Below are 16,212 nucleotides of genomic sequence, written 5' to 3'. Positions count from 1 at the left end.
ATCAGCGTCAAGTTGTGCTCTTCGTTCGATATTTTCACTATCGGGATCAAAGGTAAGTCCTTCTTAATTTATATATTAACCATATTAACTTAGAAAATTATAATTGTTTTTATGTCTGTTAATAACATGATTCGAATGTCAGGCGTTAAAACCAGTAGACACCGAGAAAGTATATTTTATATGGAAATGAGAAATTAAGGTTCTTATTTTTATCAAGATATAGGAGATTCTTAGAGCAAGGGAAACGATTATTGAAACATTTGAAAATAATGAAAGGAGTTATGTTTGACCCACCATCGAAAGCTGAGAAATGGCTGTTCTTTTTACATCATGATGAAGTGATTCTTAATCTCTATAAAATATCTGAAGAAGGGAAAATTATTTTGCAGAGTTTAAAAACAAAAGTTAAAAGTTTGATCGCGACTCTCGATGAAATGGATTGATATAACAATATTATGATTAAAGACACCGTATTAAAAGAATTCGAGATTCCTCGGAAAAACCGATCGAGGCAGGCTGGTGGCGTGAATACGAGACTTGGTACTTTAGCGATTGGACCGGCAGCCATGCCGTGTGGAAAGAGATTACTTAAAACATGTTTTGCGCGCCTTATATTATGTATATAGTTGAGATTACTTAAAACATGTTTTGCACGCCTTATATTATGTATATAATTAAATGTATACTATACTAGTGATATTTGTTTTATTGTATATTGTGTACCGTTATGTGTAATAAATTAGAGGATAAAATTTCAAAGATAGAGATTATTTTCCTACTATGGCGAGCGCATAGACGAACCTGCCTCGTGCTTGTAAGAGCGCGAGGTGATAGATGTACTTTAATTACGTAAAAACCTTCAAGCCTGTAAGAACAGCAGATTTTCAGAAAAGGTAATCCAAAAATTGCCAATTCAACATTGTTGCTATAGGGTTTCCAACACCCCTTAATGAAAAGGAGTAAAATATTTTTTGAAAAAATGGCATTTATGGAAATACAAAAAAGAAATATGTTTAGCTTATAAGAGTATATAATATTTCTGTAAAATAAATAAAGTGAGAATTTAAAAGCAATTTTTTAAAATAAAAAACCAAAAGGAAATATTTATAGTTTTTAAAATCAGTATTACTTTTGTAAAATGAAAGAACTTAAAATCTTTTTAAAGTAAAAATAGCGAAAAGAAAAATTTAAATTAAAGTTTCACGTTATTAAACTAAATATTGAAGAAAGAAACATTTTTGACACGAGAAAGGGAAAATAAAAGAATTTAAAAGTCAAAATTGCATTTACACAAGTTGCAACTTTGATAGAGATTCGCGTTCCTTTAAGCCTCGGGCGTCTTCCTATGACGGTCGGTTACTATTAAGCTTGTTATTGTAAACTGGCTATTCAAATTACAGTCGGTATGCGCAAAGGGGGCCTGAATCTTCATCCTGAAAAATAAACAAAATTATTGTTACACATCACATAAAAATATCAGTTAAAATGATATTTCAATTCTGAGTCACAAGCATGAGAATATTTGAGAAGGTTACATGGCATACGCAAATAACCAAAATGAAAGGTACTCGAAACGCATGTCTGTGCACTGTCTGCAAAAGTTCAGACCGGATCTTGGTCGTTTGTGGTAGGCATTGACTTGCAAGTACAAATGTGTTTTGAAAAACGTAAATGTTTGCGCTTTGGTACTTTTAAATTTAAAGTCATTTGTTTTGTAAAAATTACGAAGCCTAGCTCTTCATATGTTTCTCCGACACTCATAATTTTATGAGGAAAAAGTTTGCACTCGTTATGAAATAATTTTGAACATAAGTATCTCCGTCTGATTTCGATTGACATCAGTCAATTGTTTTGTGATTTATTTCTTATAACCAAAAGGAAAGTTTCCGAAATGAAGTCTAGGTATTGGAGGAAAGAATAATTAGTAAAATGTAGAAAACTGATACTTTTATTTTCAGCTTTTTTGAAATGAACTCATTATGCAGCGTGCCAAAAAAATTAAAAAGACTTCTCTCAAAATTTAATTTTCAATGTTCTATTTTGGAAATGAAAATACCAATTAACAATAGACAGAACTCGTCCTTGACTTTGTAAATTATTCTAGAAATCCTTGACTTCCTATAGCTGGTAAAAACCTGAAATCTCTTACTAAATTTGGCATGGAATATGCCAGTAAATTTCAAACGTAAAAATGTGCGCCATTTGTTTTTACATAAAATTTCTCATATAAATAATTCTTGGATTAGACTTTTTTTGAAAAGTATCTTGACCCAAAACGTTTAAACTGTTTTCTTAAAACTTTCGTTTGCTATTGAAAATTTTATAAATATAACTAGACTGAGTTTTGAATAAATGAAATTACAACCCATAAGCACCTTGTTGGAACATTTTGTATAAGAAAACGTAATCGCATATAAATCAAGTTCTTATATCGCTTAATTACAATGCATCAGGTCTTTAGTAAATAAAGAAAGCAATAAAATACACATGGTGGTTTGGCAATACCAAAAACATCATATCTCGCAACAGCTCTTCTTGATTATTTCATACCTTAGGAAACACGAGCAAATATGTCAATTGCGGAAACATTGCAGTTTGGCAAGCGATAAGGTGGTGCGCAGGAGAAATGATTATCGGGGAAAATATTTCTGCAAGGTAGGAGGTGATTTGTATTCATTCTGGATGTGGAAGAGAATGTTATTCTAGGACTTCGAGAAATAAGGAACATCATTTGGATAAGAGTGCACTTTCGACCAAAGTGAATTTGCGGAATTAGGAGTCATGTTTCTTCTTTCTGTAGTCATTTGAAGCCGTGGTTCTGATGTCAACATCAAAGACTTAACGATATCACATTTGCTTTTAGTGAAGTGTAGTTCATCCAGTGCTTTCTTCACCAGTAGTTATGGCTTTCGCCGAACGAAACAAACACTATGCAAGTTTCAAATGTTAAGTCATTCAGTTTGCGAAAGAAAATGGAAATCATGCAGGATGGTTTTCGTGAATGCTTCGTACACGAGTGGAAGAGGCATGAAATTTTACAATGATTATTGCGCCAAAGAATAAATGTGTATTGCATAAAGAAGTAATGAAATAGCTTACCGTCGGCGAAAGTGTTGGAAACTGCATTGTAGAAAATCCCCATCATCACTAGAATGGATTAATTGTAACAAGAAACAGCGTACGTTTCTTTGCCTTAAAAATAGAAAAAACGAGTGCAAATGGAAGTGAAAACTCTAAAGCAAACTGAGGTTGTGTATTCGATTTACTTCACGGAATAATTCAGTTCTCCGAGAAAAAGAGATAAAATTTTTTCAAAGGCTTCGAAAATATAGAGATAAAACTTTGATGAGTTTTTAAAAATATGTTAAACTTTATTTACTATCACGTGTTGCAAATATCGATGTCATTCCTGAAGTTTTGATATAGTAGGAGATAAAGAAACAATGATATGAAAGAAAAATAACGGTTAACATAAAATCAATAGGCCAACGAGAAATCTCACCTCACCGTACTGATCTCCTGCTTAGCCGACCGTACGAAATTAAAAGCTCATCGATATCTTGAAAAGAAAGACTTTGCTGAAGTGCAGTTTCCCGAAAGTGTTTTCATCCGTATTCACGAGAAATGATCGGCGGAGAAAAATGTTGTGAAACTGTGGATAAGAAATATTTGGCAAAAGCTTCCTTTTGCCTCAGATAATCAAGAAAGTCTAATACTTTGGGACATGTTCATCCTCCATCTAACGGATAGCACAAATATGTTGTTGAAAGAGTGTTATACAGATATGACAGTTTATCCAAGCGGATTATTGCCATTAGTTCATATATTAGACATATATGTCAATAAATCATCGATAGAATATTTTAAACGTTAGTGGAATACTCGAACAAAAGTGAAGGTGAAAAAACTAATTACAAATGGAGACCAAATACGTCATGTCAGTGCATAAATAGTGTGTCAGTAGATAATAAAATCACGGAATAAAATTAAACCCGTTTAATTTATGTGGTATATCTGACGGTCTAGATGCAACGAAAGATGATTATTTATGTGTGGATCAGAGTAAAAGTTACGGCAAAACTGAAACAGAATTCGATGATGTGCTTGAAGTTATAGATTGAGACGTATATGAGGAACTTGGATCTGTCTATGCAAGTATGGATCAGAGGTGAAGGTGAAAATGAAACAGAATCCGATAACGAAAATTTTTAAGTACATAAACTATGTTATTTCTCTTAAATAAAAAGCATTTAATTACACGCAGAAATCTAATTTTATCTAATTCTAATCACTTTTTCCATATTTCTAAACATAACATTTTTATAGCTGGCGTACAGCGCGTACCCATAAATTTCAATCTTGCATTTTCTTTTAAAAGTGCGCCTTATACGCCTGAATATACTATAGCAAACATAGCTGAAACTTAAGTGATAGAGATATTTACATGCTTGCTGAAGCATTATATTCTGTTTTTTTCCCCTTCTATTAGTGTATAAATGTTTTCAAAATTTCGATGTTACGTTTTTCAATCTTTGTGTTTAGAAAAGGGATAAAGAATTCAAACTTTTATCTCCGAAAACAAAATTCTAAATCAGATTTCTAATGAAGAAGTGAAATTCTCTATAGCTTTACTTTCCGGACTAATTAAAATTAAGAAAAAGAAGAGAGAAAAAAAATAACTGATTTGGGTAAGCAGAATATTTAGCCATTCAGTATCTATTGATGGGAATGTATATAACTCTAATGAATAGTACAGAAATAAGATAAATTTACGTTTCAGTTTGTAGGCCTTACATTTCAAAATGGTTTTAATACAGCTTAAAGAGCATAGCCAAAGATTATGCTCTCAGCCGCTTTTTCAGTAATAACGTCAGAGAATAATTCTTACAGTTACAATGTTTTCAAATAATCCATTCCTTCAAAAGTAATCTATTGTACTAAGATAATGTGTTTTCGAGGGCAGAAAATGAAACAGAACGGCGAGATCCATCAGAGTATGATCCTGTAATACTTTAACAAATCTTTCGCAGTCTTAAGTAATAGAGAAATGTGGTAGAGCATCATCTTACACTATATTCTTGTATTCATATTATTTGTATTATGTGACTATGTGTCTCTATTCGATGTGTGGGAAAAAAACGTCTCCAACAGGTTTATATATACGATACCATTCAGATAAACGCAAAGGAAACCAACATTTCCATCTAATAATATTCATTTTATTTTAATTATACCATTTTCTAGTTAGATAACCAATTTGTGAGCAAGAATTTGCATCGTAACAGTGAATCATATTGCTGCCAAATTCCAAATATAAAAAACTAAAGCTCACGAATCACAAACCGAGAGTTTCTGTGAGATTTATGAGGTGCGAAGGAATTTCTATTTTGAAAGAAATCGAAATTGATATAAATTCGCTTTATAACATATTATTCAGTTTATTTATCTAATTATATTATGATTCTGATGTAATGTATACACACATTTTAAAAGTTATTTCTTTCGCTCATTTCAATTTGTAATCTTGAATTTTTACACTGAAAAAATCCTGAGTAGAGACGGAAACTGTGGTATGTCAAACTGAATTTAAACAAGGTGAAAGCAAATGAAAAGCTAATGTACATACTACAATAGCTTTTAATTTGTTTAGAATTACAATCTTAGTAATGCAAATCATGCTGATTAACACATAATTAAAAGTGGATAAACATTCCTTTTTGAACGTTTCTTTGAACCTTGATATAAAGTTCTATGAATATCTGCAGTTGGATAAGACAGCTCAGGGTCAAACAAATTTTAAAATGAAATTTGTATAAATTAATTTCATGAGTTCAATTATGAAAGATATGCCGTGCAATATTTATTTGCACAATTTAAAGCCAGTAGCACAACATAAATTTATTGTTGAAAAATATTGTCATGTGTAAAGCTATGTGTTAAAAAAGTCAATAAACTGTGACTTTCCAGGTAAAACCGGAAGACCTCGCAGCCATGAAAGGCACTGAAAACATAGATCTGAACTACGAAAGAGTGTACTTAGTTGCTGCTAAAATAATACTGGTATCTTAAAGTTAGCATGACTAATTACTAGCTTATAATTTATCAGTAGTTACACTTACCGAGCAAAATATTATCAAATGCCGTCCATATACTAAGAACACCATAAAGTTCTTGATAATAAAAATGTTGTTGATAATAAATTTTGGTAAAATGAAGCAGGTATATGATTTATTTGTTCTATTTTTCTTTTCCGGGTCTTGCTTCGTTTGGTTATTAAATCAATCGTTCTACAGTCGGTATCCAGTTCTGGCTCTTTTCGCAGTTCAACCGGTTTCCTTTTCGGGTTTGACAGTTCTTTTCCGGTTCCAGCTTGTCTTTCAGATTTGGAATCTTTTCCGTTTTTTGCTTCTTTTCCAGGTATTGCGTCTTTTCAGACTCCTCTATATTTTCCATTTCTGGCATCTTTTCCGGCTCTTGCTTCTTTTCCAGTTTTTGCATTTTTTCCAGTTCCTTCTTCATTTTCAGGTCTCTCTTTTTTGGTTTTTGCAATTTTTCCCTCAACTTTTGCCTTTCCAGTTCACTTTTGTGTGCTTGTTTTAGCATCTCTTCAATATGTTTCTCCATTTTCAGTTCTTCTTTCTTTTCTAGTTTTTGTATTCCTTCCCGTATTTTCTTCTTTTTCAGTTCTTCTTTCTTTTCTAGTTTTTGAATCCATTCCAGTAATTGCTTCTTTTCCAGTTCTTTCTTCTTTTCTAGTTTCTGTTGCTTTTCCAGTTTTTGTTTGTTTTTCAGTTCTTCCTTCTTTTCCAGTTTTTGCTTCTTTTTCTGCTCTTGTTTCATTTTCATTTCTTGCTTCTTTTCCAATTTTTGCTTCTTTTTCAGTTCTTGCTTCTGTTCTAATTCTTGTATCTTTTCCTGTTCCTGCTTCTTTTCTAGTTTTTGTATCTTTTCCAGCTTTTGTTTCTTTTTCAGTTCTTGCTTCTTTTCTAGTTTTTGTGTCATTTCCAGTTTTCTCTTGTTTTCGAGTTCTTGCTTCTTTTCCAGTTTCTCCTTCTTTTCCTGTTCTTCCTTTTTATTCAGTTTTTGATTCTTTTCCAGTTTTTGCATCTTTTCCGGTTCTCGCTTCTTTTCCAGTTCCTTCTCGTTTTCCAGTTCTTTCTCGTTTTCCAGTTTTTGCTCCTTTTCATGATCACAAGGAGGATTTTCCAATCTACAAAAAAATCGGTATATCTTTATTTCATTAGTAAAATAGTGAAAGTAATGCAATGACGATCACGTTTAACATGTACAACACTTCCATATTTAGATACTATATAACACTTTTGGCTCAGTTTCATAGGGAAAAAACTCCCCGTAGATTATTGCCTGGCAGAATTGTTTTCTACAAAGGGTGAATTTGTTGTTTTCGTTGTTCTGACCTAAAGCCAAGCAGATAAGTTAAAGTATTTTGCGTTATTTGTATGCAATAAGCGGCCTCCATGAATCTCACGTAGAGCGTAATAATTTGCAAAGTTTCAGTGCCTTACTTTTCCTTACTTAATTTTTACATAAGTTGCAATAATAATAACAGAAATAATAAACAGGTGGCTTAAAAACAGAGGGAAACAATGACGAAAATTGCAAAATAGGAGGAAAAAAGGAAACTGAAATGAAAAGGGAAACAACTACAAACAAAGGATGGAAAAAGCATTTTAGAAGATATACACGTAACGTTCTTTCTGAATCAGCCAAACCTGTATTTTAACGAGTCTCTTTGCATCGCTGGCTGCACAGATTTCAAATTTTCTCTCGTTATTCAAAATTCGGATCATATTGCTGGTCTTTTTCGTAGTCCATCAGAGCCGCACTAGGATTTTTGCCACCATTTGTTTCAATTGAAACTTTTATTCTCATTCTTCAGTTGCATTCTTAAAGTTTATTTATTTATACAGGAAGAAAGAAAGAAATCAATCAAATCAAAGTAAATTAGGAAAAGATATACCTGTTTTCTCCTATATTTATTGTTCCCTGTAATTTCTTTTGCCTGTTGCATTAAATTTATTGAAGGAAAATTTACAAAATCATTCAAAATGTATTTCCTAAATCCTTATGCGAATTTAGCCCTTCTGATCATTTCGGCCACACTTTAATGGCTTTTACAATTTGATGTTTGAATATTGACAGCTGCCTATACTGAAATATGCTCTCCATTGTCCTCGAAAAAAGGAAAATTAAAGTTCCAGGTAATTTTGCAATGAAGGACACATATATCTTATTTGAAGGGCAAGAGGAAAAGAAAAATATATTTTCGGATGGGAATATGTAGCATTTTAAACACCGTGTTTGTAAATGTCATCATATAGTAGCAACACTTGAGTCATATGTAATTATACACATATATGAGAGAGACGACGATGACGAAAAATTAAATGGCAAAACATGGCCGAAAACACTTTCCTGGCCGGTGCAAACAACACAAAACACAAGAAAGATCGGACACCAGTTACGCTTAGCACAAGAGAAATTAAAAAGTAGGAACAAAATTAGACACTTATGGACCTCAAAAAAGGTGTTCGAAATTACGACCTGCACCCTGTTACGGGTATCCCATCTCTCGTACATCCAACATGAGATGCTCTGGAAAATACCGTGCATCCCCAGGACTTTACCAGCACCTGCCACAATATGTGCCACAAGTTCCTGTTGGACTTCTAACTGGGGTTTCGTGCACTTATGTGTTGAAGTACCCCGAGACGAACTGATAATGCAAGTTAGTTCTCGTGATCTTGCTGAACAATGCACTGGACTATCTCTACCAAACCCATGTTTAGGATACGTTCCGAAGGAACTTTCGAATACTTTCTTTGATGGCGATCCCCTGCTTTTGTTCTTATTTCTTGGTTTCCGCTGCGCTAAGGAAAATAAAAAAATATCTTTACAATGTTCGTACCATATTTTTCTTGTGTTGTCTCTCGTCACTATGGGCCAGGAAAGCGTTTCCGACAATACATTGCAATAAACGATTATATATATATATATATAAACAATATATATACACGATATATATATATATATATAATCTTATAAACATATGTTACCGTGAAAGACCGAAATTGGAGAATATCGACATTCACCGGAGCATGTCAACATTCACCAAATACGTCGGTGAAAGATCAAATATTGCATTACATTCTTCTACATTCGGACCCTCACCGGTGTACTTCGATAATCACAGATATGCTCTGGTGTAGATTGAAAAGAGCGGAGTATATGTACACATTGTTATTGCAAAAGGAAGTGTTCCACAAATAAATGCAGTTGTAAAAGCAAGGGCCTCTTGTGCAATTTAAAGTGTTATATATATTATATATATATATATATATATATATATATATATGTATATAATCGTATAAAAATATGTTACCTCGAAAGACCGAAATTAAAGAATGTCGACTTTCACCGGAGAATGTTAACATTCACCAAATACGTCGGTGAAAGATCGAATATTGCATTACATTCTTCTACATTCGGACCCTCACCGGTGTATGTCGACAATCACAGATATGCTCTGGTGTAGATTGAAAAGAGAGGAGTATATGTACACACTGTTATTGCAAAAGGAAGTGTTCCGCAAATAAATGCAGTTGTAAAAGCAAGGGCCTCTTGTGCAATTGAAAGTGTCATAACAGTTTAAGTTGTTGCAATAAATAAGATTTGAATCACGTAATTTAGTAAACATAGCTTGAGTAAGCTCCCTGTTCCGAGTCAGGATAGTTCATGTTTCCAAAGCAAGTAAAGAGGAATACAAGTCCTGATAGTGGCGCCCGACGAAGAAGAATAACCATGGCCGAGTTTCAAGAAGAACCTGTGGTGCCTGCAGAAGCGACTCAGAATCCAGAAATGCCAGCTGCCGCCCTGGAAGGATTTGGGTACATCGTACAGACCATGCGCGCATCGATGAAACCAGAAGCAACATTTAATGGAAACTCACCGGTAACCAGTTTTTTGGAAAAATTGGATGACCACTTCATGCTGTATCCAGTCCATGAGTTCCATAAAGTCACCTTAGCTACCAGCGCTTTGAGGGGCCAAGCGCTTAATTGGTTCAAATGTATAGGCAGAAGCCTCTTGGGTCAAGCGGGAAGTCCCACCTATACTTACGAAAATTTTAAGACTGCCTTAGTAAAACCCTTCCCTGTCGTAAGAGATCGTGCAAGTTTAGAAACGGAACTCTTCAGCATATACCAGCAACGAATCGAAAATCTTTCCACCTTTATTTTAAGAAAAATTCACGTCTTTAAACTCTTGTATGGAAACCGTCCGGATCCTGAGATAATTCAAGTGATTTTGCCGAGTTTAGTTCCCCAAGTACAAGACTTTTTTTAATTAAGGAATCCGACTACACTGGAAAAGTTATTTGAGCTAACAATCCAGTTTGAAAATAGAAGAACGGCGGACATCGAATGAAGACGCCAGTTTGAGCAACGAAGCCAATTTGGTGCGCCAAGACCACAGCAAAGGCAAGAACACGGCTACGGAAGCAAATCGAATCAGAGGGCAAGGAAACCTGAGTATCCAAAAACAACCGGCGAACGTCGACAGTTCAATAGTAAGCCAGAAAAAAAGTCTGAAGGCCAGCGGAAAAACAAGGAAGGCATGGAAAGGAAGAAAGAAAATTAAACTAAAACGGATTTCTGCTGACGGGAGGGTGCGGAAATCCGAAGGCCAAGAAAAGCCCTCTTTCTTCAAGTTAAATACAGTTATTGTGAAAAATTTGACTCTTCCAAAGATTGAAGTTAGAGTTTTATAAAAGATTTTGCAGCTATTGTTGAACCATTGTTAAAATTAAAAAGGAAAAAGGCAATTTTCTCGTCCACGGCCGAAGCCAATAGTGCTTTCGAGAAATTAAAGCAAGCATTAACGCAAGCCCCTGTTTTGAAATTTCCTGAAAACGATGAGAATTTAGAAATTTCAGTGGATGCTTCGGATTATGCGCTAGGAGCGGTACTTTCGCAAAATCAGCAGCCCGTGGCATTTTTTAGTAGAACTTTAAATCAAACACAAAAAAATTATTCCGCGACTGAGAGAGAGGCACTTGCAGTTCTGTTAGCAGTGCAAAAGTTCCGAGTCTATTTTCGAAAGGTCCAATAACAGTGTATTCTGATCATGCGGCGGGAACTAGATTGTACTCAGGGAAAAACTTATCCACAAGGTTAATAAAATGGGCACTAAAGTTACAAGAGTATAATCTGGTAATTAAGCACACGCCCCGGAAAGGAAAATATCGTAGCAGATGCCCTATCCAGAATAAAAATAGATGAAGAAGTTAATACTGTAAAGGTGGCAATGCTCACAGCATGTAAGTTACATTCCCGAGAAACTGTGATAACCGAACTGAGTAAGGATCCTGAATTTAAAAATATTTATGATTATTTAAAGGATCCTGAAAATTTTAGCCACCAATATATTGTGGCGATAAGAAATAGGGCGGCCCATTACGAACTAATAGATGGTCTATTATTTTATACAAAAACTACGAATTCCAACAACGAATTTCGACCTGTTATCCCAGCTAGTCTTAGATTAAACGTACTGCAGGAGTTACACGACTCCGCTTTAGCTTCTCATGCTGGTATTCGAAAAACCATCCAACGCGTACGCGAAGCAGTTTATTTTCCTGAGCTGCAAAAGTTAACAAGGGCGTATGTCCAGTCCTGCCCAACATGTCAAGCAGTTAATTATATTAATTTCCGCCCGGCCGGGTTTCTAAATAGTATTAAATCGGAATTTCCAAATGAAATAATTGGCATCGATATATTGGGCCCTTTCCCAAAAAGTCAGTTAAATAAAAGTGGCTATCACCTTGTTATGGTTGATTATTTTAGTAAGTGGATCGAAATTGTTTCCTTAAAACGAGCCTCCTCGAAATTAGTTACTGATTCTATTTTAAATAAATATATTTTAAAATACGGGGCGCCCCTAAAAGTAATATCGGATAATGGTCCTCAATTTGTAAGTAATATATTTGAAGACATGTGCCAAAAACTGGGCATACGTCATTTAAAAATGGTCCCGTATCGGCCGCAATCAAATATAGCGGAACGGGTCAATAGAAATATAATGAAAATTGTCCGTAGTTATGTTAAAAATTTTCATAAAAGCTGGGTTAACTATGTCAATGAATTAGGTTTCTCCCTTAGGACCGCAAAACATGATACGACGGGCAAAACTCCTGCTGAGTTATTTTTAGGCAGAAAGATTATAACGCCGTTAGATAAATTATTTTATGTTCAACAAAGAGCCCCAGAATTTAAAATGGGCAATATAGAAAAATAAATTAAAAAAGCAAAAAAGAACACTGAAGTAGCACAGAGAAAACAGAAGCTTTATTATGATATGAAACGACGGGGAGTAACTTATAAAGTAGGACATGAAGTGTTAAAAATTAAGCATTCACTTTCTTCAGCACCAGAAGATAAAACTGCTAAATTTTATCCACGATTTGAAGGACCATATGTCATAGAAAAAGTAACTCATGCTTAGTGGTGTTAAAAGCCAGGAATGGTGAAACCTGCACCGCAAACGTAGACCAGATAAAACCATTTTATAATCGTAATAAAATGCCAATATTTCAAGATCTTTTGCAGGATCCGGCACGGCAGGCACAAGCTCCAGAGGTGGAACAACGACAATCCCAAGGGCAAGCCATTAGTAGACAGGAGCAATTGAAAAGAAAGTTCCCCCGTTGGAAAACTGAAGGTAACAAGAAAAAGAAGTCGTTCCACCGACCAGAGAAGAGAGAGCACGACCACCCCCAGAATGAAGAAGGGAGAAGTACGACTAATGCAAAGAAAGCCAGGAGAAATGACAGCAACTATAACACGGCTCCAAAACAGAAGATCTACCCATCGGATAGGAGTCTACGCAGCAAATGTCGACGAATTGATGAAGGAAGACCAGCTGCAGATGCAAAGACGCAAGAAAAATTTGAACAGCCAGCAACGAGATCCAGGCAACAACGAGAGACAGTTGTCCCGGTTCCGCCAAGACCAGCTGCCATCAAACGGCCGTGACCACAGGCAGATGCTAAAGGAAGGGACCGAAGGGCGAACCCGCACAAGAAGGAAGATCAACCAGACCGTAGTCTTCGCTACCTTCCAGGACTGGGCAGAAAAAAGGATGTCTGAATATCACAAAGATAAGTAAAACTTTATGTTACTTTGAAACCGTAAGTTAATTTTTCAATCTTACTGCAAGTGGCAGAATTCAAGAATTTTTACCTCATGTGAGGCCTACCTTTATCGCCAAAAAGGCGAAAAAGGAGTTGTTACCTATTTTGGTATTGTTTTTCAGTTACTCGCGAGTAAAACTAAAATTAATGTATAATAGGAATGTGTAAATACTTGAATATTGAAAAAGCATTGATAATCTTTGAGAAAGGTACCTTAAGAAAATTGTAAAAATTATTGTATAAAATTTTATTTAAAAGATTCTGGCAAGAAAGAAGTTTTAATCTGAAAGACTTTTGAAATGTAGAATTTCAATGCAGAAGAATTGGCACTTGCTTGGAAAAGAATAGAAGTTAACAATGTACTACTAATGTATGTTTTAAAATGCGTAAAATTAACGGCATGTTAATATGTCCTTATATACAATGTGAACTGTTATCTTAAAAGTTAAGAAATATTGTGATATGTTAAAAGTAAAAATATTAGAGTAATGCCAAAAATTTTAACTTATTCGTGTGACTGTAAAAAGAGCAAATTATTGTGAATATGTGATAAAGGTTGAATGAATGTAGTTAGGCTCTCTGACACTACACTTCAGAGTTAGCCACTTTTCAGAATTGTAGCTCAGGGTTTAGAGATGAATATAAGGTGTGTTCTGAGGTTTTGTTATGTTGAATTTTAAGACGTTAGTGCTTTGATTGCAGGCGGTAGTGTTGAACACTTGTACATAGACACGCTCGTGTTTGGTGTTTTTCTTTACAACACAAGTCAGAGGGCACGGGGAGATAATTAAATAACGTCATGAATGAAATAAGAATTTTAAAGGAGAAATATAAATATTCATGTTACTTGCCATTTGATTGTGTAACATTTCATTAAACTAGTTTTCCTTCCATAAGGAACCAGATTTCAACTAAGAAACTCCTGTTTATAGATGCAGTACAGATGAAAATACTTGTCCATAGAGATGATAATGTAAAAACGACTTTTTAATATCTAGTTTCTAGAGAGAAATGTTTGTAAAAGATTGGCCTCGCGTTAGATTCTAGAGCTAAAAGTTTTCAACAAGGTCGTTTTAGACCTCAGTTTCAAACTAATTAACTCTGGCGGATAGCATGTAAGGATCCTAAGTTTTACTAACGTTTTTGATGTCATTTAAAACGCTTAATTACAGGGCCGTAGTATAATACACAACCCCCCCCCCAAACCCAGAAGTATAGCGATATACAATAGTGACGTGATCGAAGATTCTTTGGAAATAATCGTTGTCATCGAATGACATGCATATTCTATTTAAGTAATCGTAGTCATCGGCTTTAATATTCTTTGCAAATGATCTTTGTCATCAAATAATCATTGTAAAGAATCATTCTCATCGGATAATCATTGAAAATAATCCTTGTCGTTACATAAAGGGGCATAGTAGCTGATGTATAAAGAATTGTACTCAAATTCTAATCAAAAGAATCGCATATGTATGCAATTTATCATATGATCATTATTTACAGCAATGATTCTTATATGTTTTCGACCTACGGCTCCTAATGACGCCGCGGAAAACTTGCGCAACAGTGACAAAAAGAATATTTAAAAGTACAATAAAAGCTTGAAAGCTAGGGAAAATGTGTGAATTTATTTTCCTTTTATTTAAATGAAGCTTAATGTTTTTAAAGGAAATTGAATATTGTAAACAGGAGTCAGCAGTTTAAATATATGTGGGATTTTGCCTCTTTGTTTTTTTTTTTTTTTTCTTCGTAACATCATATCCTCCGGAACGGGGGGGGGAGATTTGAGTTTAGAAGGAGGTACCCTCGGATTTCAAAAATTCTTGGTAAAACTTTTCGACTATTGTTATCTTCCTACGACTATCACTCGAGATGTTATATAAAATTTCGGAAAGCGCTGGAGATCAAATTGCTTTATTTAGAAAAATGATGGCTCTTCTCACTCTCAAATCGTATTGTTTAAGAGAAATTTTTAAGTTAAAAAAATATGAAATAAATAGTATTGCCAAACTCGAAACTTATTGTTATTATTTACGGTTATATTCTGAGTTGAAGAAAGCACGTGATTCCATATAACGTCACTGTATGTCGAAAAATATTTCGTTAATTTCAGTATTTTAAATGAATAGCTGCTTTTGGCAACTTTTATGTTTCACCTTTAGATACGTGACACGATATGCTATCGCTACGTTAATTCTTTTATTGAGATTTTGCAAATTTGTTATATTAAAATAAATTTAAATCATAACTTCAAATGTATTACCCCAAGTGTCAAAGTTCTTTGTTTCCTGACTTGGCAAGAAAAATTTATTTACGAATAGCTGGTTGCTTGGAAAGAATGAATACATTTTCTTCATAATGAAATGTTTCTATGCATTTTATGCTATTCTAATTTTATTTATAAAAATTTAATTTCTTTTATTGTATAGTTCCTTTCTGAGTAGAAGTTTAAACTTCTGTAGGTATTTAACATATTTTAGATGAATGTTACTTTACTACAGTTACATAATTTTTTTTTCAATTTACTAAAATGTCTGAACGCAAGAAGACAGCACAAATGTTACAGCGAGCTACATAAAAAATGAAGTAAAAAGCACTAGGAGACTCAGCAGGCAAGTAGAAGAAAACTTGCATGCTTCAAAAATGAATGAAGATACAACTAGAAACTCAGCAGGCAAGCATAGTGACAAGAAAGGTTACGCATTCAAGAAACTGAAGAAGAAACGAATAGGAGTTCCAGCAGACAAGCAACAACTCAAGAAACTTCGCTGGCTCAAACTGTATCAGAAACTAGTAGCAGACGCAAAAGACCTTCAGAAAACCAAGAATCACTGCGTGCTCCGGAAAGGTAAGCAGAAGCGAAACGGAGGCCCATTAGGAAAGCGGAACGTCAAAAGAATATGCGCGATGACGGGAAGAAGTCGCAAGTAAACGAAGGATGCAAGACTGTCCGCGTCATCGTCAGATTCGACAGGAAATACCAGAACAGCTCAAGAAGC

General features: G+C 34.4%; 2 protein-coding genes across 5 annotated transcripts in view; both read right to left on the bottom strand.

Annotated features, from left to right (window-relative positions):
* The window catches only part of LOC146997001 (uncharacterized), a 458,848-nt gene that overhangs the window by 271,774 nt on the left and 170,862 nt on the right, over positions 1 to 16,212 (bottom strand). The window lies entirely within an intron of this gene.
* Positions 1,333 to 16,212, bottom strand: part of LOC146997003 (uncharacterized) — a 32,709-nt gene continuing 17,829 nt past the window's right edge. Inside the window, exons 2-3 of the mRNA XM_085816430.1 lie at positions 6,120 to 7,210; positions 1,333 to 1,433 (exon numbers count right to left, since the gene is read on the bottom strand). Of these exons, the coding sequence (XP_085672556.1) occupies positions 6,274 to 7,107 (834 nt within the window). The 5' untranslated portion in view covers positions 7,108 to 7,210 and the 3' untranslated portion in view covers positions 1,333 to 1,433; positions 6,120 to 6,273. The remainder of the gene's footprint in view (positions 1,434 to 6,119; positions 7,211 to 16,212) is intronic.

The sequence above is a fragment of the Stegodyphus dumicola genome, chromosome 5 (genome assembly GCF_044657685.1).
Source record: "Stegodyphus dumicola isolate Sdum_Otavi_A_Nest chromosome 5, ASM4465768v1".
Classification (NCBI taxonomy): Eukaryota; Metazoa; Arthropoda; class Arachnida; order Araneae; family Eresidae; genus Stegodyphus; species Stegodyphus dumicola.
The sequence above is the reverse complement of the archived record's forward strand: the minus strand, read 5'-3'. Positions and strand labels throughout refer to the sequence as shown.